Raw genomic sequence first — 23,449 nt, 5'->3', positions numbered from 1 at the left:
GTCCCATCGGGCCATACATTATCCTTACACAAATCACAACTGATTTCCCCATAAGGTTTCCAGGGCAAGAGACAAACAGAGGGTGTTGGCCAGGGGTAGTCAAACTGCGGCCCTCCAGATGTCCATGGACTACAATTCCCAGGAGCCCCTGCCAGCATTCGCTGGACATCTGGAGGGCCGTAGTTTGACTACCCCTGCTGTTAGGTGTCCCATCGGGCCATACATTATCCTTACACAAATCACAACTGATTTCCCCATAAGGTTTCCAGGGCAAGAGACAAACAGAGGGTGTTGGCCAGGGGTAGTCAAACTGCGGCCCTCCAGATGTCCATGGACTCCAATTCCCAGGAGCCCCTGCCAGCATTCGCTGGACATCTGGAGGGCCGTAGTTTGACTACCCCTGCTGTTAGGTGTCCCATCGGGCCATACATTATCCTTAACAGAACTGCATGAAAACCTGGGGGGGGGGGCTGCAAAATGGAGCTCTTCCACCAGGCTTTTGGAGGAGGCTGATGAAGCAACTCCACCAATCGGAGCCTGGAGACCCCTCCCACCACCAAGTACATCTCGCGCCCAGGTGTGCCAAGCCACAGCACTGAAATAACATCAGACAGCGAACTGTGAAGTCAGAATGTCAATGTTAAATGCTGAACATTTTACTGTTATGAGCTCTCCTGCCAGAGATATTATATGTTCTCAATTATGGTATGTTCCCAATGATGACATTCCTTGTATTGCACCATTAATTACAATGTTAACTGCACTGAGCCGCAGGGGAGGGCGGTAGATAAGTCTCTGTGTGTATGTAAATAAATACATTCATCTGAAGGAAATGTGGAAATTGGTGGACCCAATAGTGAGAGCGCCATCATGCCCACTGATATTGCGTTTTAACCCTTTAGGTAGAGGGAGGCAACAAGCCCACAGGATGTCACAGCAGCAGCAATGGGAAGCAGAAGGGAAAGTGGCAAATTTAAGTCGCTAATGTTTTAAAGCTGTTTTACAAGTTTTGCTATGAAGTTTTCTTTCCGGCCCCATTCCCTTTAAGGTGAGATCCCCCCTCCCCACCCCAAAAGGGGGAAGGTCGTCCAACTGCGCCCTCGACTACAGATGGAAGCACAACAATACATTGGCCAAGGTGGTCACTTATAATCACGATCTGCTCAGAAAACCTGAATCTATGTTGCAGCCAGAAAGAGAATCTACGGCAATAAAGAAGACAATACCAGCAGAAGTAGCTGTGGTGGGGCTCAGTGCTTGCAGACGTCCGTAATACATCTGGGCGACCAGCAGGGGTCCAGCACTGAGAAGCTTATAAAAGGGGGCCTGCTGGGTAATGCTGAAGAAAATGTACATTAAACAGAAAGACACAGACGGCTCTACTTCTCTGCAGCCCAACAACAACAGAAATCAGCATTTTCAGCTTTCATTTTTTTAAACAAAGGCAACTCAGCAGCAGCAGACAAATATAACGTTTCCATCTTGTAACTTTGCCCATTTTCTTTTTTTAAAGGGTGAGGAAACTCCAGTTTTGCTAAGAAATGCAAACACTTCCCTGCGGCATATGTCACCGCTGAATTAATTCAGTTTGCCTTTTACTGGCTTGGAATCCATCCCAGTAGGAAGGAATAAAAATTATGATAGCGTATCTGCTTCAGGGAGCCCTACCTAAAGTGATCATCGACACTTGGAGAGTAAATTTCCCCACAAGCGGAAATGGAAATGGGTTTGTCAAGGAAACCTCCTTCAGCGTTTTGTTTTCGTCCATTCTGAAATGTGGGCCAGGACCAGTACGTCAGGAGACTGCTAAGGGGGCCTTGGCTGGACCAAACCAAAAATGAAGGGGAGGACAATCGTGTTAACCTACTGGCTAAAGGCCCAGCATAAAGTGGGCCCTGAGAGTAAGCATGATTCCACCACCCCCATAAGTACTCTGCTGTATATGGAGTCAGACTATCTGTCTGTCAAGGGAAGCACTCTCCACCTGACTGGCAACAGCTCTCCTAGGTCTCAGGTGCAGTTCTTTCCCACCACCTACTGCCTAATGCTTTTCAATGGAGATACAGGGAATTGAACCTGGGGCCTCCTGCAGAGGTTTCCCCACTAAAACACAACCTTGTCTCCTGGTAACCCTGTTCAGAATAACAAGTAATAGATGTATGTCCTAAATGACAGACGTACACAAAAACTCCCCCCTGAGGCATTCCTGGCCCTGCAAAAACCGCCAGGAGAAAGACAACATTTATTTCTCATTTTGTTAAAAATACAACCTATACAGCATAGATGCCACAAAACACAACAAGCGTCCAGGTTGCGAATGTTGTTCGTTCAGAGCTGGAAGATGCCCACGATGCCTTCTGATGTCATGCATGACGAGTCTGGCTCGTTGCTGTGCTTGCTGGGCTCTTTTCCTTTTCAATGAAAACGTCCTGATTTTAGAAATTGGTTGCGATGTTAGAATGCGGGGACTGGTCTCCCTTCACAAACCAGGGTGTAAACTGCACGGAGCTTTTATTCCAACCCCAGATTGATTCAGTCCCTGCCCTCTACACAGAATGCAATTTTGGGCCGATTTAAAATTTCCTTCTGCAGCAAGAAGGATTGAACCGGAGTGACCCTACCTTTATTGTGCCATATCTTAGAGTGCTTTTAATCCTGAATATATTATAAAATTGCATTGTTTTGAATCGGGGCTCTCCTCCGTGGTAGAGGACCCGTGATTGGCCACAGGTGGTCATGTGACAAATTTGCCTTAAAGGAGAAGCCCCTAATTTCTCTCAACTTCTGTCGGTCCTGGATTTTTTCTCCCTTCTCTGCCTTTTTCGATCCTCTCCACCACCACCCCTCCAAGAAAAGAAAGAGGCTCCCTGCTTGGTCCCTCTCCTCCCACCCTTCAAGAAAAGAAAGAAAGAGGCTTGGCTCCCCCCCCCCCCTTCTGTACTCTAACCACGTGCAGAAGACTTTCCTGTTTCAATGGGGGGGGGGAAGAGGAAGATCCGAGTTCAAAGCGATCTGAATTCAACAGGATTGACAATGGAATAAACAAACTAAGAAGAAGAAGAAGAAGAAGAGTTGGTTCTTATATGCCACTTTTCCCTACCCGAAGGAGGCTCAAAGCGGCTTACAGTCACCTTCCCATTCCTCTCCCCACAACAGACACCCTGTGGGGTGGGTAAGTGCAGACTCTGCCCAGGATTCTAAAGAACATCTTAGTCCTAGTGCTTTATGGTGTCCACATGCAGCGTCAGGAAAACATGGAAAATCCCGTGTGTTCAGTTATAAAAAAGATATCTGAAATGCAACAATGTGTGCTACTTCCAAAAGCAGCCCTTCAGTATAATAGTGCATTTGAGAGTCCTTAAAGCTCGCAAACACTGACTAGGTCACATGTGTTATTCACAGTGACATAACAAGTGGGAGAGGGAATATGTTCCTTTTCGATAAGCTGCAGGTATTGTTCTCAGTTCTTTGTACACCTGAATATGTCCTTTTCCTGTTTAGACTACCAACTCTCTTCTAAGGCATCAAGTTATATATATACAGTAGGGATATGCAAAAAACAGCAACCTCCTCCCCGAACTGCCACTGTTCTGTTCGAGTCTATTAGAACCCCCCCCCCTTTTTTTTTTTTAGTATTTCCAGAAAATTCCGAATCCTAATACTGGTATGGTATTCAGATTGGGCTTTAAAAAAATGCTTAATTTTTCAGGTCCAAGAGATCCCAAAAGAAAAGTACTGATTTTCAAAGAGCCACTCTGACTGTGCTGCAGGATAAGCTTGCACCGGGGTCTGAGTGAGGCAGGGAGGTCTCTCACTGCCGCATGCAGGACCTGGCTGGAAGCTCTTAGCTCCCATCACTGTGGCCAATCCTGTTCAGGCTGCTCTTGCGGCTCGGTTTACACGGAGCTGCAAGAGGAGCCAGCTCCAACTGAGGGGGCATGGAGTTCTCAGCTCCCACTGCCCCACCTGATCCTCTCTTGCAGCTTGATTTAAACTTAGTTGCAAGAGAGAATCAGCTCAGGTGGAGGAAGCTAGCTCCTCTTGGAGTTCAGTTGAAACTGAGCTGCAAGAGGAGCCAGCTCTCACTCCCCAAGGCCAGTGCTGGGCTGGCTCCCCCTGCAGTTCAGTATAAACTGAGCTTCAAGAGGAGCCAGTCCCAGCCAAGGTTGTGCAGAGCTCTCAGCTCCCACTGCCTCGGCTGATTGAATAAAAGTTGGGAGAAAATATCAGTTTTTATTCAGGCTCAGCTATTCTCTGATTTGTAATCTGCTGAATGGACACCCCTAGTACACAGTCTGCTAATGAAATCTGGTCTGATTCTTTTGTTTATCTGCCTGCGAACTGTCTCAGAAATTGCAGCCTTCTTTAAGCATCACAGCACAATATCTCAAGAATCACAAGAAATGTGTAACTTAATCATTGTTGCCACATATGGCGAAAGGGAAAAATCCGCACACAGATGCTTAATTATCCTAATGAGGTTATCCCTGAAGGCCTTTGCACAACCTCATAGCTTGTTAAAAAAAAAAGTTCCCCATATAACGGAAATTCATTCAGCTGTGAAGTCCCACATGGAGACTAAATGAGCCTTAACACACACAGTATTGTCTCAATTGTAATACCTCTGGAGAAGTTAGATCAAGAACATATAAAGATGAATCTAGGAGATGGGGACAGAAAGTGAGGGAGGCTCAATCTATATGCATATTTTCAGAGAATCCCTTACTGGGTCAGCCTATAATTGATGGAGATCCAGAAAAAGATTAGTTTCCTGTAGGGAAATGTGCATAATCCCAGGAAAACAAAAATGTTAGATAATGTTCTCCTAATTGATGCGCAGATATAATTATATTTATGTGTATTATACATCAATATGGCTAATTCTCAGCATTGCCAAATCAGTGGATACTTAAATCTGGAGACTGGAGCCAAAACACAGATCTTTTTACAAGCTGGAAAACTATCCCAAGTTTGCAGAAAAATCTGAAATCTAAACAATAATAAGAAATCAGGGATTAACTCCCACAAATAATAGACCTGTAATTTCAATAAAAGAACACCCTACCAAACCTTACCTGAACTGCACATTTTATTGCAGCCTCTCTAGCCTTACATTCTGCCAGCATTTCTTCTTATTGCTTGTATAATGTTTGTTGTTAGTCACATATGGGTGCTGGGGTTCTGGGCAGCATTTATTTATTTGCTACCCGAAGAACAACTTGCAGAAGAAAAAAACACGCACATAAAAATACGAAAGAAATAAAAGCAACATCTCAAGAAGACAGAAACTGGCTCGATTCACACATCGAGATGGCTGGTTATCATCCACTCCAAAATAATGTTAGAAGGTGGGAAAATCCATCTTTCATCAAAGTAATATACTTCGACGCAGGGTAACATTGTCTTGGCATTTGCTTGCATTCAGAGATCACAATGAGTTTCATGGCACCGTAAAGGCAAGCTTTTGTGAGGCAGAGCCAGTTTGTCAGATGCACAAGAGTCATTTCGCACAGCGCAGACGATGTCCTTTGTCTTGCAAGATGGCAGGGATGCACCAAACCCAAAGACCAAAGTTTGACAGGGAACACATTTCACGTGCTCCGACTCAGAGGTAACAGATATAAGCAATTCCTTGTCGCAATAATACTCATTGTCATCTTTATTTTTATAACCCGCCCTTCCCAAGCTCAGTTTCACTGATTCAAAGTGCCCATTCGTTATAAAAGGATGGCTACATGAAATGCACTGAAGTCTCTTCAAACCGTATCTCTGCTGAGCCCTTCTCTGGGTCACCATGCCATTCAGTCAGCATCCCCCCCCCCCCCCATGTGATTTCTCTCCATGTCACTACCAATCGTTTCTCACAGCAGCTTGCCGAGAGAAGATGAAGCACCTGGATTGGACTGCTAATGGATGAACACCAAATGACATAGAGGCAGCTTTCATGCACCGCCCCCCCTTTCTTATGCAAGATAGTCCCAAGTGGGTAGGAAGTGGCAATTGAAGAAACGGGATAGGCAAGAGAGAGGGAGGGAGGGAGAGGAGAGGGAGGGAGGGAGAGAGAGATTTACAAGTAATGAATACAGGACACACAGCTAGTAAAACAACCATTAAACATTTATTTAGAAGAAAAGGGAACAGCATGGAATAGATGCAGGCTTATACTGTATGTTAGGCAGAATGAACATATATGGCAAAGAAAAGAGTTCAACAATGAAGAGGCGAGGACAGGGTCAAGAGAAGATCATGGCCTGCACAAATAACAGCCAGGCAAGGCTACTACCATGGCCTGGAAAAAGCTATCTTGAAGTTTTGGCCCAGACTTTTAAGGATATGAGGGAGAAGGTTAATGAGAGGGCAATATCTTTCCCTGTGTTTCCCCCCCATATCATTGGATCAAGGTTCAAGACTGGAAATAGGTCAAGATGGGGGTAATTGTGCTTACACAGAAGGGTTACAAAGGCAAATCTCAAAAAGAGTCTTATATTTAATTTTTAAAAACCCCATAAGATCAACATCAATTCCAATAGCTGTCTGTTAAATATTTGTCTCTATGGGGAAGAGAAGCAGGGGTAAGACACAAACAATTTAGAGAGGTAGCAGCAGCAAGCCCCCCTCCCACCATGACCTCCTTAGCCACTGATCTATTTTACAGACAGTCCATGTGAAATGAAAAGCAAAAGAAAGCAGCTCTGGTTCTCTCCCTTGACTTGAGAATGTCTCGTGCACGAAAAACTGCACAACCCCTTGCTCTAATGCAATCAGCTTCCCCAGTTATTGCCTTGCACGCATCTTACCTAAATTTTCATTATTACTATCACAACTGCCATAAAACAAGCTCCCAGTTTTTCTACTAACGTTTTCCACCCGAAGAATACAAACTCTTAAAAAGGAAGGTGGAAATAACAAGAGCCCTGATTTGTTGTACATCCCGGAAAAACCAGCATGCCCTCTGCAGGCCCAGAGAGAACTATGCAACTCTTCCACCGATCCACTTCGGTATAGATTTCAACACCCATGCAGTTTTTGGTAAGACTGGGCTGTAAATCAACAGAGCCTGGCAATATTTGGCACTAAATTTGCTTCTTCCCAACTTCTGGGGTTGTGTTAATTTGCTCTGGATTCTCAGATCCGATGGCCAATGACTTCTGACCCCAGGGGAAGTCCCACGGATAGGAATTCAATACCAGGGTGATTTCACCTTCTCAGAGAAATGCAGTTTTTTGCAGATTTGTCTCCAATTTGCCACTTTAGTTTATGCATCGAAGCAATCATTTTAAACCACTCGCTACACATACACTTTCAAGTCATGGGCTCATATCTGGAGATTTATACACCGAAAGGCTCACCCCTTCATCAGCCATTCCCGTGTCCTCCGGTTTGGAGGATGAGCTTAGGAGAAAGCCTGGATGCCAGAAATCAACATTTCAGCATTTCCATGTGCCAGCTCTTTCAGAACCCTTGGCAAATGCCAGCTGGTCTAGTTGCATCATCACTTGTTACATCAATTAATTTGCTCCACATTCTCTTACGCGGACACTTCAACGGGTGACTTCTCTTCATCGCCCAAGAAGAATCGTTCAAGTGTTGGCCTCTCTCCTATATCCTCTTTTGTGAAGACAGATGCAAAGAACTCATTTAGCCTGTCATCCATGAGTGCTCCTCTCTTGCTGTGGTAGTTCAATGGCCCTACTGTCTCTGGGGCAAGCTTTCTCCTTCTAATATATTTGCTAAACAAAACTGGGGGAGTTTTTACAAAAAATCTTTATTCAGCCGCTCTTCAAAAGCCCTTTAACAGTCATGCCTTGACAAAAAATTACACCCTTACAATACACTTGCCAAAATTGTGTTTATCCCATCTTACTTGGATTTTCTTTTTAAAGGACAGGCTTTCCCCTTTTATTCGCTTTTATTTTCACATGGCTGTTTGTCGTCTACGTACGATACTATTTAGGGTAGGCAACCATTATAGTTTCCCTTAATGGTAATATCTCTGCTAGAAAGCAGACACTTTTATTACCGGGGTACCCAACAGAATGAAAGAAGAGCAGGGACCCTTTATGAGAGGAATCAATTCTACATTACAAGATTTCCTCTGTCAAAGACAATTACACTACCAGAACAGAAGGAAGAAAAGGTGGCAAATACAGCAGAGAAAATGCCTAGTCACTTACATAAGAATCCACAAAAAAGACCATGGGAGGGGACATCCAGAAACTCTTCCAGCTTTGAAATTTAAGCAGCAAGACATGGCTGCTTTGTCCGGTTTTCTCACCAAGCAGAGTTTGACCTGTGCATCTTGAAATGTTTTTTCCACAATCAGCATTGTTACCCTCTAATGGAAAGCAGGTTCACCAACCACCCGGTTTAACGTGGCCAGGTTTAAAAGGTTTATGTAAAGTTACAAACCCAATCATTATGAAAGAACTGACTTTGAAGATGCTGTCAGGTGAGACTGCCAACGAGCATAAAAAATATGCCTGCTTCCCTGTCTTTCTAAACATCCCCCTTACCCAAGCAACCTACAGGAATGGTTCCCAAAGCGCAGGGTGGCCTTTTAAGAAAGCCGCGGTCGTTGGCCAGGAAAGAAAAACACTCTTACGCAAAACCCCAGTTTGCCTTGCCATTAAACGATTAAGTTTGTGCTTTTTTTAAAAAAAAGTGGATCTCCATACAGTAAATTAATGCATGGCAAACGCCCCTGTATTGGATCTGCGGACAGAAATTATACTACTGTAACGAGAGATTATCATCATGGCCAGCATTTCAAAATCATGGAAGTTCACTGCAAGGAAGATTTATGCAAAGCTTTGCTAAAATATGTCGTGAAGCCCCCCGAAAGCTGAAAGGCAACAGCCGAAGGTTGAAACAACAACACTGCATAACCAGGGGAAGAGTTCTGTTATGGTGAAACAATTCCATCCATTTCCAGCCCCCTCCTGCCATACTTCCCTAGCCCCTACAAAAGCCACTCACCTGGGTTAATGGTAATAAATCTATTTTCCTCTGGAAATCTTCCATTTGGTAAAGGTGTCCTTGATGCTGTCTCTGGTCTTCTCGAAATCAGTCCAGTATATTGTTCATTTGTGAATGCTGGTGGCACTTGGGTGGAAGGGACTGTTTTGGACTGAGCGTCTGTTTCTGTCACTCCTTCTCCTCTGGGAGTCCTACCTGTCAGAAAAATGTTTTGGCTTGGCTCTTGATCAGGTATGGTGGAATTCCCTCCCTCCTCCATAGTTCTGTTAGGAGCAACAGTGGTGTCTGTCGTTTCCGTGTTATTCTGTGCGTCAGCTGACTCTGTCACGTCACTTTTTTCTTTCTTTTCTGAGTCCTTTTCCCTTTCATCCTCATGCTCTCTTTCGCCATCCTCACTTTCGCTTTTCTCATCCTTTTCCCCGTCCTCTGCTCCTTCGTTGTCTTTCGGGAGAGCGGAATCACTGTCCGGTCCCGGGGAAGATAGAGCCTCGGTGGTCGCGACCACCGGCCTGACCGACTGCTTGCTGGCCGAAGCAGCCGTCGGGAGACGAGTCGGCCAAACGGTGCTAGGAAAAGAAGAAAGACCACTCCCACTGAACCCGAGGCCTGCAAGCAAAGTGCTGGTGACCACCGAGGCCACCGTTGCTTGACTCCCACTGGAGGAAGGCCCCATCCCTGTTGCCATGGACACAAAGGAAAAGGGGAGGCCTGAGGAAGTCCAAGTAGAAGATCCAGAACTGATGGGAGCCATGTCGGCTGAAGGTGCAGGAGAAGCTGTAGGCTTGAAGAAATCACCAGGGGGAACAAGAGAAGAAAACACAGCAGAGAGACCATCAGTAGAGGTACCTGACATTCTACCTCGGCTCTTTTTTCCTTTTGACTTCCTTTTCTTTCCAAACACTCCATTCTGCCCATTATTCTGTTTAAATAAGACAAGTATATTTAAACAAATGTAGTTAAATCTATCTGGCAACAAGACAAAGATTCACAAGACAAACGACAACAACAGTTATAAAACAACTATACTACAATTTAGAGGGAGAGAAAGAGTGAGGGAGAGAGACGTCTCCTTTCAAATCATTCCAGGAGGGTAAACTTTTCTATTGTCACCGGAATTACAAATTTAAAGCTAGGAATTCTACAGGGTCAGGTGCTTTACATGACATTTCCCACTCCCAACCGTTCAGTTCCCTCCCTCCAAGGTTATGATCCAGCCAGAATTAGACACTTTTAATTTCAACTGGAGAGTTTGTAACAACACATAATTAAAAGTCCCCCACTGAAATTCATAGGACTAGAGGGAGTCTATTTTGGATTGTATGTGTCTATAATTATTTTGCAAAACATGAAAAGCTTTTTAATTAGGGCTCGGGATACCTTGTTGGAGGAGGGTACTTCCCGCGTCATTTCCCTTGAGTGTTAAGATTTTTTTTTTTAAGTGGGCTCTAGCCAATATGCATAATAATACAAAATTGTGTGGCTCGTTTGGTATTTTTCATTCTCTCCGTCTCTCTCTCTAACGTCCCATTTCATTTTTCTCTGGACGGTAGGGAACGGAAATAATTTTGCCAAGGCTTATTAGATTTAGCAGTCACTGATGTGCCTTGTTAAAGGGCACATGATTTGTGAAATTATTGCCACAAAATGTCCCCTCCCCTCCAAATAAGACCAAAGTTGTTCATTTGCTACAGGTGAAATAATAATCCTCTCAATATTCATTAGGTGAACTCAGGCTGTGAGCACCGACTCAAGGGAGGCCAAAGTATTACAGGACAGGCAGCATGGCTCCATTAGAAGAAGAAGAGGAGGAGGAGGAGGAGGAGGGTTGGTTCTTATATGCCGCTTTTCTCTACCCGAAGGAGGCTCAAAGCGGCTTACAGTCGCCTTTTCTTTCCTCTCCCTACAACAGACACCCTGTGGGGTGGGTGAGGCTGAGAGAGCCCTGATATCACTGCTTGGTCAGAAGAGCTTTATCAGTGCCGTGGCGAGCCCAAAGTCATCCAGCTGGATGCATGTGGGGGAGTGCAGAATCGAACCCGGCATGCCAGATTAGAAGTCTGCACTCCTAACCACTACACCAAACTGGCTCTCAGGGAGGATGGCCCTTTTTTGAAGATAACCCTGCACAACTAAGGGTGGCCCCCTTCACAAGTTTGACCAGACTTCCAGCTGCATTTCCTCCATGGTAGTGGTGGTGGTGGTGGTGGTGGAAAGTTGCAACCAGGTTATAACCAACTTATGGTGATCCTGGAGGGTTTTCAAGGCAAGAGGCAGCTGCCTGCTGAAACTCAGAGCCAGTCTGCCATTGCCTGCCTCTCCCGTAGTTTTACCCAAATGGAAAAGTTCTAGCCTGTCTTCAACCACCCGAGTTGTGAACTCCCCTGCAGCTCCCATGTAGGGCAAAATAAAAAATCAGCCAGGCTTCCTTGCAAACCTTCTGGGGCCTATCAACATTGCCTGTTGGAACCATGATCTGCTGGCTGCGATACAGTCAGCAAGTATCCTAGTATTCTGCTTTATTTTTATACTAGAAAGAGGAAGGTACTCAATGGCACCCATGGGAAACGTTCATAAAATTATACTCCTCTTTTGGATTTATTTATCCTAAAACAAAACGGTCTAACGCAAGTTAACTCCGGGCCCTCTATGATCAATTGCATTGGAGGCTAAGATCCTCTTGTCTACCTACAAACAGATGTTTTAGCAGAAGGAAAAACATCTTTCTGCCAGCCGTTTGCCTCCTTGCATGAATGTATCAAAAGACGGGTGAATAAAACATTCAAGCGAACTAATCAATATGAAGCAATCTTGAAAATGCATGATCAAAATGACGTTTCAGTTGCAGCTGTCACAGTAGACAACTGAATGTCACCCCTTCGAAGTGTACACAGCCAGATTTACAATTCATCTTTAAGGAAATGTAAAAGTTAAAACAGTTACACAAATGGACATCTATCCCTTTGCTTGTTCCATTTATTGGGTAGGCTGGGGGGGAGATCACAAAGCTGATTGCTACAAAAAGGTGCAGAAAAGGCGTAAAAAGGGGGAGCTTTTTTAAATTAAGGAGGGAGGGCTAGGCAGGGCCGTGGCCAATATTTATGAAAGGAAAGGCATTCAGAAAGTTGGAGAAAATGGGAAGTACACTTAAAACAGGAGAAAAGAACATATTTTGTCACAGAACATATCTTTAACTTATCAAACGCATTGCCACCAAATACTCTGATAGCTTTAAAAGAGTAAAAAACTCAGCACAATGGTTAAATGAAGCCACTATATCCAGAGGCCAAAAACCACAGAATACCAGTTATTGAGGGGTGCGAATAAAGAGGGAGCGGCTGTCCATCTCCTGCTTGTGGGGTTTTCTGGACACATCTAGACAGTCAGTGTGTGAAAGAAGGTGCTCGACTACAGGAATGTGGGTATGACCCCACTGAGTTTTTCTCATGTTCCTTAGAACAGAGGTAGTCAACCTGTGGCCCTCCAGATGTCCATGGACTACAATTCCCATGAGCCCCTGCCAGCATTTGCTGGCAGGGGTTCGTGGGAATTGTAGTCCATGAACATCTGGAAGACCACAGGTTTGACTACCCCTGCCTTAAAATATGCACATTGAGGAATACTAAATGGCAACTGTGACATCCAAACTCTAGCATCATTTGCTTGGGGAAGTAAGGCTGTTACAGAACTTATTCCGGGGGCGGGGGGGGGGCAGATGGAGGATTTCACTGCACTTACTAGTGGGGACAAGATGGGAGGGAGCCTTTAATAGAATTTCCTAGCATAGGAAAACTGCATCTTGCAAGCTTAGGCAAGCTTGTTTTATCCTGCTCATCTCGCTAAACGTGACAAGGAATGCTGAATGTCTAGCACATTCTGAAATCCTGGCTGATGTCTGCACAGAACTTCCGCAGAAGATGAAAGATAACGGTGACAAATATGTTCTCACCATATTGATTCAGTCCACAGGTTTGCCTGAATATTTTAGAACGATGCTCAAGTGCCAAGTTTTTGAAATTATGGTCATTTGTTTACAGAAAAATCCCAAATTTACCAATGTGAGTATATTATAATTATGCCCAGCATTATATTTATTTATTTTATTTATTTCGTACACTTTTACACCGCCCTCCCTTGCAGCTCAGGGCGCTTCAGAGAACATGAAAACCTGGCAAATATGCGGTCTCTCTCAGGTAATTCTGACTTATCCAATGGCAAAGATAATATATGAACATCTATCAAATTTATTAATTCCATTGAGAATTTATTTTACTGAAGATAAACTACATTGTGCTGCCACCTGGTGGTAAAGATGATACAGCTTAATTAATGTTTGTTTTATTCCAACTCATTTTCCAAAACTTACCACTCCTGTTTTGACTATTCTGGTCCCCTCAAAAATTCGAGTTGTGTTAGCTGAGGGACAGAGAAAAACAACATTTAAGTGGATTATCAAACTGGTAAAAAACTATCTCGGAAATAAAAAATAACAGAATAGTAAAACATGCTATTTTAAAAGGCAGCTCAGTTGCTCACACTGAAGAATAAATAATAATAATAAATAATAATAAATAATCCTTATGGATAAGAAATGGGCTTTAAGCATTTTTGCCCTTTCTCTGATTCAAATAATCCTTGATTCTTCTACAGTTGTAAGAACTCGCAAAGCACCTAGAAAGTTCCAACTCTTAAAGACTCTTTTCTTAAACTTACGTCCATATTCATCTGCTTGTCAAAACATTGGTATTTTGTCAGTATAGAATAACTTGAGAGCCCAGATTTGCCTTCTCTGTAGGAGCAATGAGCTTCTGTTTCTTAAACGAAAAGTGGTATAATTACTTCGGATACATTTTTAGATTGGTATATTCAGAAATCCAGATTTTTATGGGGTGGGGGTGCTTGGGAGATTGGTACTTTCTTTTCAAATATGCCTAAATATAGACTTATTAGGAGCTAGCTTTCTTGTCCTTATAATTAAAATTTAAAACATGCTCTTCTCTGCCCATTTTTAAATTTCTCTACAGTTTTCATTCAAGGTTCATGAAAACATGTTGCGATTTTATACATCTTCCTTATGGCCAAGATGGGGATTTGAAATTTTATCTTATGAAGCATTTTATTTTGCTTCTTTGTTTATCTGTACCTGGTTTTGCTTGTCAGAAGACAAGACCAACACAACTGAGCACAAGATCCTGGGAATGACTTCTCTTTACTGACAAAGCTCTATGATTCTTTTAAAAATACAACAACTGCTAAAGTCTCTCCTATAACTTGTTCCGCTCTTTTAACTTCTAACAGGTAAACTCCAGTAAACATCCATTATTTAAATGAGACTTTTAAACACAGCAGATGTGGCCCAAAAATCTCATCACCTAAAGCAGGGGTAGTCAAACTGCGGCCCTCCATATGTCCATGGACTACAATTCCCAGGAGCCCCTGCCAGCATTCGCTGGCAGGGGCTTCTGGGAATTGTAGTCCATGGACATCTGGAGGGCCGCAGTTTGACTACCCCTGACCTAAAGAGTAGTGACAACGCAACTTAACCAGAAAAATGAATGTTGAGAAGTCCATTTTTAGCAAGGGACTCTGATAAATGCCAGATTTCCAGTGACTACAGCTTCTGTTTTGCTAGCCCTTCTCCACTGTTCAAAATTACTGCCCTGTTCATGATGGCAAACCTACAGCGGCTCTTAAGGCAAACTGCAGTTGGAATATGACAAATATTCATCAGAAGCAATTATGTGTACTAAAAAAAGATCAGTGGAGGAAACAACAATTGTTATTATTCATTCATTCCTTCATCTAGGAACAAACCATAGCTGTCATTACGTCTCTGAACCATGACAAACGGCGGAAGTTTATGGGAAGGTAAAGATTTGGGGAACTATGGTTCAGAATGTAATGATATCCACAAGCATTTCATTGTACAGAGTGGAACTTTCCTTGTTTGCCCTACTGGCTGTGGATCCCCACTTCCATGCTAAGTGTGGATGTGTGACACAGCTATGGCGGGGGGAAAAATGAAAAGTTATTTTGAGCCCACCTGATATTATGCTACTTCTGCTCTATTCCAATACCATTTATTACTTTTTCAGCCCTTTGAAATAAAATATGCTGATCTAGCTACCGGGGAGAACTTTGTATTCAGGGAAGTAATGGTTATTACTTTGGCTCCAGTCCATGGAGATCAAGGGTTGTACAGAGTCCTTATGCTCCAACATTATGTGGACAGAAGACAGCAGTAGGCAATCCTTAGCTCCCACCAGGCCAGAGCTCAGTTCTCACTCCTTATCTGTGCCCCACTTCTTGAGTTGGTCTTCATAGCCTGCATTTCACTATCTGAAGGAGTCTCAATGCAGCTTACAATCGCCTTCCCTTCTTCTTAGAATCATAGATTCATAGAGTTGGAAAGTATCTCCTGGGTCATCTAGACCAGCGGTCCCCAACCCCCGGTCCGATCAGTTGGTACCAGGCCACAGCTCCTTCTTGTCCTCCTCCCTGACGGTTGCCTCGGAGGCTGCCATTCGACGGCTGCCACTCTGCTGACAGCTGCCACTCTGCCGACGGCTCACCTTTGGTGCTCTCCAGCAGCCGCCGTGGCTGGGGCTCCCCCTTGGTGTGGCACTGCGCAGCTGCTGCTAGCAGCGCCCCCAGCAGGAAGTCATGTGCGCCAGCAGGAAAGCAAGTGAAGCAGGGGCTCAGACGGTGGCGGTGACGTCCCTCGGCAAAAGACTACCCCCCCCCACTGGGCCTCAGTAAAATTGTCAAGCATTGACCGGTCCCCAGTGATAAAAAAGTTGGGGACCACTGATCTAGACCAACCCCCTGCACTATGCAGGACACTCACAACCCTATCTCTCATCCACTGTAACCTGCCACCCCCTTGAACCCTCTTCCCGCAACAGATACTCTTTGAGGTAGGTAGGGATGACAGAGCTCTGACGGAACTCCTCTAAGAGAAAAGGTCTAACAGGACTGTGACTAGCCCAAGGTCTCCCAGCTAGCTGCATGTGGAGGAGCAAGGAATCAAACCCGGCTCTCTAGATTAGAGACTGCTACTGTCAACCACCACACCAAGCTGGCTCACCATTATTTGAAAGCCAGCTATTCTGTGAATCATGCATCACAAAAGACAATCTAACTAACCTTGAATGACTACAATCGGATAGAAGCACTGTTCCTAAAGGCTTTTTACCTACAACCCTTTGCAGGCATAGAGAGAGTTACAAAAGTAGTGGAAAATGACATGGCTTTACCTTGAAAGAGCATTGTTTGGCTAAAATCACTGCGCATGTCATTTCGGCATACCGCTTGAACTCTGAACAGATAAAGGATGTCAGGTGAGACATGGCTAATGATGGCTTTCTGTTTAAAAAAAATAGACATTATTCAGTTTTATCCCTCCCAACAGGATCCTGAACAATCAGCCTGTAGAACACAAAGAAAACATAAAGTGCATTTAATAACCGGGAGACGGGGGTGACTAAAGGAGTACAGACATACCTGCTCCCTTATGCGTGGGTCTAAATTACAGGATGATGCCAAAGGGCACAGAACTCCAAAGAAGTTACACAGATTCTCTCTATCGATTAAATGGTTCCCTTCACTCACAACAGCCAATAGACCTCAGGTGTAGGCAGAAATAGTAGGGAATCGGTGGAATCACATAACTGGATCCATCCCATGCTTCCGTGGGAGCAAGTGGTAATTCGCCTCAAGAAATAAGAATTGCCACATGGGAAGGCATCCAAGGCTCAGCCAGTGATTGGGAAGGGCACTGCCCCTCTTTTCATGACCCTGAGGGGGACCGAAATGAATTTACGATGTCGCCCAAAATGGGATGGGTAAAGCAGCCGAAAACTGGAACGTTAAAAAAAAGAGCGCGGGAGTGCACTCCTAGATTTATATCCCTCTGCTCTATATTCACATTATGCTTGGCATGAAAGGTTTGTGTAACCACTTGAATTAGATGGCCTCAACTCCTTCAGTTGTATTAGACCTGACTTCCTTAAATGTTACATATGAGTGGGGGGTGGGTTTAGTTGCCAGGAGGGGCTAAATACAGCTAAGAAAGGAATAGCGCATTTGCTTAGATATGTAAATAGCAGCAAATTGGCATATGGATAACAGAGGAATAACCAACAGATGTATGCCAATTTGCTGCTATTTACATATTTAGCCCCTCCTGGCAACTAACTTCCCTCCCATATGAAAAATGGTGGGGTAAAAGTCTAAAACTAAATAAAAACAAAATGTTTAAGGAAATCTGTTCTAATATAACCAAAGGAGTGCACATTTGCACACACCTCGTCTCCAGGTTCCTGCTTGGTACCCAGGGGTGACCTTCGCTGACCTCAAACTTCTTCTCCTTTCTGTTCACTGAGGCTTGTATTTGCATGCTTATTTACAGCAGTTCACAGATCTTACTTACTGCCTTAATCTAGTCTCAGCTATTATCATCCACTCTTATGCATCTTCACTCCACAGAGCCCGTTCCTGTCAATTAACCCCCCTTGCACCGCCCTCTTTCCACCTCTATGTAATAGTTGAGGATATTCTGTTCCACCATATCTGACAAAGTGTGCGTGCACACAAAAGCTTACACCTTGAATATAACTTTGTTGGTCTTAATGGTGCCGCTGGATTTAAACTTTGTTTTGCTGCTTCAAACCAACCTGGCTACCCAACTGGAATGGCTCCCAAGTGTCCACTAATGGAAGCACCTACTGCAGCTAAGCAGCCAGCTCTAGAATAACAAAAACCGAAATGTCTGCAACAGCCATTCCTGGGGGGGGGGGACTGTCCCCCCCTCCCCCCCCATTTGTGACCACATATTCTTTCTGATTAACATAATCTTTTCTTATTGCTAATTAATAAGAGTATGAAGTGTCGACAAGACTGAGACGATAATACATCGTAACCTTGGGTGCCTTTCAGAAGATTGCTTTCTGATTTCGTGAAGCACATCCCTCCCTAATGTGACCCAGATAACAACTTCTAGTGGGGAGAAAATGAAAATATAAATGGAAATTAAGTGAAAGAGCTGCTATCTAAGAGAGAATAAGAGACATATTATTCTATAACTGATTGAATGATACCTAAGGAGTGAATATTTGCGAAGGAGGAGGGAAGAAGATAACTGTCATTAGAAATTTCACTCATTGCAGCCTGCATTTTTATGTGCATATACAATTACTGATTTCATTATTCCAGGAGCTTGCTTTGATTAACAATAAACGGAGGCCTTTCAAAATGGAATATGTCACTTTGAGCCTATACACATGGAATTCTAAAGAGCTGTACATTTGTCACTCGCCTCCTCTTGGACAAGCCAGCTGAATGCCAATTAGATCCCATCTCAAGAGCCAGATTGGTATTCCCGCTCACGTTCAGGCATTCCCGACCAGCATTTCTACTTCTTATAAAGTCTAAACCACTCTTTTGTTGCATAACCCCACATAGGACAGTACAGACGGCTCCAAAGGCATACAAGAGATGGTGCTGCTAAAGTAAAAAATCCCCCATTTAGCTTCACGGTCTGCTCACAGTAGAAACAATTAACATTGTAAGTGAGATTTTCAAGATTAGGTATTGGGCCTAAGCATGGGAACCCAGCCTGACTGTTTCCTCATCAACTTAGTTCCCATGCAGTTCTCCCATGCAGCAGGACGAGTGAAAGAACATGCTGATAAACCAGAGGACCAGAACTGGATGCTGTGATGCTTTGGGGGTGTAGACAGCACCTCACACCTTAAATGGGTTTTGTGTAGAAATCGTAAGCTACATTTGTGTTCCAAACACTTCAAACCCCCCACCTTCGACAGAGGAAAGACAGAGCAAAGCTATCTCAAGAGTAATGGCAATTTCTGATGCTGCAGTTTTACCAGGTCCTTGTCACTGTCCTTGGTGAAGGTCTTCTCCTTTTCGTCTTCGTTTTTAGTCCAGCTGTAGGAAATCATGTAGTTCATAATAGGAGGGTGATAGATCGTCTCTGGATGGTTCCAGGTCACCAGCAAAGCTGTTCTGTTCACCGGCTGCACTTTCATATTGACGGGAGGAGTGCTGCAAACTAAGCAGAGGGGGAGAAATAAGAAGCATGAGAGTCTAAGATACAAGCGAGTGGGAAGCCACTAAGAAACCAGATAGCATCTTTAGAGTCATTCACAGTGCAGTCCTCTAAACAGAGTTACACACTCCTGAGCCCTCTGGCTTCACGTAGAGGGGTGCACTCTGCTTAGGATCATACCATCAGATGCTATTCACAGCCACAATAACAACTACTACAACTGCTCCTAGTGATAGCTTCTGTTGTGCATGTGGATATGGTGAGGACCAGAGCTTGAGGTCCAAGGCAGGATCGTAAACCTGTGCTGCTGATTAGGTGATGGCTGGCTGGTCTCCCCCCGGGAGCCAGTAGATTCAAGGGCAACTGTCGCACCCCTGATTGGACAGTGCACAGCCAGATCCACTAGGGATCCAATCGCTTTAAACCAATCAGGTATCCAATTGCACGTAACCACTGGAAGCTCTTTTCTTCTGACGTGTATATATTAGGGGGGTTCTTTGGGGCTTTGAGTTCAGCGTATCATAAGCTGAGATCACGAATAAAGAGCTGAGAGATTTCAGTGCCTCTGTGTTCATGAACCCACAGATTTAACACTTTCTACACCTTCCTTCCTTCTCACCCCATCAAAGTGTGCTCATATCATTTTTTGTTTGCCACAATAAGGGTTAATAAACTAATTGCCATTGAAGTCATAGATCCAAGGCCTCTGGTGTTTATATATTGAATTGCTGTGAGTTTTCTTGCTTTTGACTGATATTGATTGCTTTACATTTATAGGGTGTTTTTTCTTTAAAAAAAAATTGGTGTACCCCCCGTGTGCTGTGGCTTTGAAGCAGCATAAAAATAATTTCAATCAACCACACAGTAAGGTATGAGTCAGATCAAACAAGCAAAAAAAACTTCTACATGTATCTCAACTGCAGAAAGAAAATTACTTTGGCTTATTGGTTTTCATGGTTTTTATAGCCCCACTGCCTGAGAGAGCACAATAGTACCACTTGTACAAACAATACAGCCAATCTATGTCCTTAATAAAAACAAAGGAACCTTCAAAAGACAACCATGCCACGTGTTCCAGGTTCTTTTCCAGATTACAAATACTGAAGTGTTGCAAAGTGTCAAGAGGGTTTTTTTAAAGTATTAAACTGTAAGTGAGCTAAGAATTATCAATAGGCGTCTAAGATGCATCAAATAACTTACATGGAACAGAATTTTCTACATGCCCCATGAGAACCGTTAAAGAGGGAGGGTGGCTGTTTGAACAGGTTCCTTTTGGCACCTGTTGCTGTGCAAGAAAGAAAGGTAAAAAGGATGCTCCTCTTCTTAGGTACCTGGATAAACAACTTCTTCATCGTGGGCCCTGAGAAATATACGGCCAAAATATACGGCCAATTCACAGCTGTGACTTAGCACAAGGATGTGACTTTGTAGCTCCTATGTCCTATATCACATAATAATATAAAAGGTAAAGGTAAAGGTATCCCCTGTGCAAGCACCGGGTCATGTCTGACCCTTGGGGTGATGCCCTCCAGCGTTTTCATGGCAGACTCAATAAGGGGTGGTTTGCCAGTGCCTTCCCCAGTCATTACTGTTTACCCCCCAGCACTGGGTACTCGTTTTACCAACCTCGGAAGGATGGAAGGCTGAGTCAGCCTTGAGCCGGTTGCTGGGATCGAACTCCCAGCCTCATGGGCAGACGGCTTCAGACAGCATTTCTGCTGCCTTACCACTCTGCGCCACAAGAGGCTCTTAATAATAATATACTAGGTGGTATAAAAATGTGATTAATAAAATAAATGGAAATAAATAAATTTGTTAACAACGGAAAACACTGAAACAGCAGGGGTTTGCAAAGGCTGGAAATCCATTCAACAATGAATTAGTGTTTTTCACCTCCTCCTTTAACTTACAGAATTGTAAAGAGGGAGCACTAGGTGGCACTAGTAGGCTATCGATACAGTGCTATACTCTTCCTGCTACAAAGACCAGCTATTTTTAAGCTTTGGAAGCCCTGATTCACAGCCATCACATCTAGACAGGATCTCAAGCCCGCTTGCCAAAGTCTAACCTCAATCCCACGGAACGCCGGCCAGAAGGGAATATTTGCTGACATTGGATGTTCAAAACTTCACTCGCCATCTTGCCTCCAGGAATTTCAAGGGCTCCACACATGTAACTTCCTGGCAACAGGTAGGCCACGATTCATATCTCTGCATTTCAGTCAGGGGGTCTGAGGGGATATTGTCTAGAGCCAATAAGATAATGTCTGAGGTGAGATTTGAATCAGAGGTGACCAAACGGTGGCTCTCCAGATGTCCATGGACTCATATTTCCATAAGCCTCTGCCAGCGTAGGTCAGCTCTGGAATACATGTCATGTATAATAGAATGTTTCTACTGTAGCAGAAGAGCCTCTTGTGGCACAGGGTGGTAAGGCAGCTGACCATGAGGTTGGGAGTTCGATCCCAGCAGCCGGCTCAAGGTTGACTCAGCCTTCCACCCTTCTGAGGTTGGTAAAATGAGTACCCAGCTTGCTGGGGGGTAAAACAGTAATGACTGGGGAAGGGAATGGCAAACCATTGAGTATTGAGTCTGCCAAGAAAACGCTAGAGGGCGTCACCCCAAGGATCAGACATGACTCGGTGCTTGCACAGGGGATACCTTTACCTTTACTGTAGCAGAACTGTATTTTATAGCAGAGGTGTTGATGAAGGTATCAGTTATGAATAACAGGTTATTTGATGTAGAAATGCACATTTCATTAAACAAAATTGTGACTAGCAGGCTGACTCTTGCAGTCCGGAACATTAATGCTAAGAGAAGGTTGCTCTAGCACCATTTCAATGTCTTGTTTTGAGCCCATGTTCAGAGCACAGAGCGCAAGTGAAGATGCCATGATCACTGACCATGAAGCTGAGGCAAAGAACTGAGAATGGGCCACAGAAATGGATAATCTAGAACTCTGAGGTGCAGGCCTCATGCCACAGACGGAAGTCAATGTTGCTCTTTTGGTTGAGGGAAACAGAAAAGGAGGTGGCTCTTTCACCAGCCTCTTGGGTCTCCAAAACCCCTTAGTGTGTAACCCGGGGCAGCTCACATCACGGATAGCTTTGTGGCCAGCTGCTTATTTTCTGTTGGGGCTGACATTTTCCTATCTTGAATTTTTTTCAAGTCCATGTCAGTGCTGTTTTCAACGCTCCATGTAACACAAACTGTGATTTAACACACCGCCTACATAACGTGGGTCGGCTATCGTAGCCTGAAAAAAAAAAACCTGTCAGAATATTTAAAAAACACATGGATCAGACAGATGCTTTTATTCTTATACTCTCCACTTAAGCTTTTGTCTAGTTTTATTCAAATGTTCCTGCAGGTGCTTCAAAGCCATCTTTCTTCAACTTGTTGCTACAACTTGGTCCGTCTGTCGGCATCACATCTAATCAACCAACACAACCAGGGGTGTAGCCGATCTCCATGCAGCAGTTTGTTCTGAGGGCTTTGAAATTGAATTTAGGCAGGGAAGGAGAGGTCACAATATGTCAGTATCAGAAATAATTCTTCACTTTTGTGAAGAGTGTGGTGTAGCGGTTAAGAGCAGCAGCGCCTAATTTGCCAAGCTGAGTTTGATTCCCGGCTCCTCCACATGCAGCCAGCTAGTTGACCTTGGGCTTGTCACAGCCCTGATAGTGCTGTTCTGAACATTTTCCTTTAGAGCTCTCTTATCCCTACCTACCTCTCAGGGCGTCTGTTGTGGGGAGAGGAAGGGAAGGCAGTTGTATGCCGCTTTCAGACGCCTTTGAGCAGTGCAAAGCAGGGTATAAAAAACAACCTCTTCTTCCTCTTTTCTTCTTGGTCTTTGGAAGTTCAGCACAAATTGTCCTGTGCCTGCCTTTGAAATTGCTAATGAAAACCCCTGTGTTGCAACTTGTCTGTTACATGCTTAGCCTAATATTTTCCTCCAAGGAGCTCAAGGCCAAGTACGTGGCTTTTTCCTTCTCTGTGTTATTCTTACAACATCCCTTCAAAGTGGTTTATGCTGAACAAATGAGACTGCACCAAAGTCACCCAATGCACTCAGTGGCTGAGAGGGGACATGAACCCAGGTCCTAGTCAAACCTCTCTACCACACTGGCTTCCTACATGATGTTAATTTACACTGAGTCAGATCATTAGGCCAACTAGCTCCACACTGTGGCCACTGACTGTCTGTGGCCTAAGGCAGGGGTAGTCAACCTGTGGTCCTCCAGATGTCCATGGACTACAATTCCCATGAGCCCCCTGCCAGCAAACTCTGGCAGGGGCTCATGGGAATTGTAGTCCATGGACATCTGGAGGACCACAGGTTGACTACCCCTGGTCTAAGGCAGGAAGAGGTGCTTCCTAACACTTCCCATCCTTCCTCTGAGAGATG

General features: G+C 44.2%; 1 protein-coding gene across 4 annotated transcripts in view; it reads right to left on the bottom strand.

Annotated features, from left to right (window-relative positions):
• PTPRG (protein tyrosine phosphatase receptor type G) overlaps positions 1 to 23,449 on the bottom strand; it is a 622,240-nt gene that overhangs the window by 109,838 nt on the left and 488,953 nt on the right. For 2 of the 4 annotated variants that reach the window (XM_077325006.1, XM_077325005.1), the window contains exons 9-12: positions 18,858 to 19,042; positions 16,230 to 16,338; positions 13,340 to 13,389; positions 8,977 to 9,757 (exon numbers count right to left, since the gene is read on the bottom strand). In XM_077325006.1, the coding sequence (XP_077181121.1) occupies positions 8,977 to 9,757; positions 13,340 to 13,389; positions 16,230 to 16,338; positions 18,858 to 19,042 (1,125 nt within the window). Of the gene's footprint in view, positions 1 to 8,976; positions 9,896 to 13,339; positions 13,390 to 16,229; positions 16,339 to 18,857; positions 19,043 to 23,449 lie in introns of all 4 variants that reach the window. The other 2 variants (XM_077325002.1, XM_077325003.1) reach the window with 1 other exon arrangement.

This window comes from Paroedura picta, chromosome 3 (assembly GCF_049243985.1).
Source record: "Paroedura picta isolate Pp20150507F chromosome 3, Ppicta_v3.0, whole genome shotgun sequence".
Taxonomy (NCBI): Eukaryota; Metazoa; Chordata; class Lepidosauria; order Squamata; family Gekkonidae; genus Paroedura; species Paroedura picta.
This window is presented reverse-complemented; position numbering and strand designations above follow the sequence as displayed.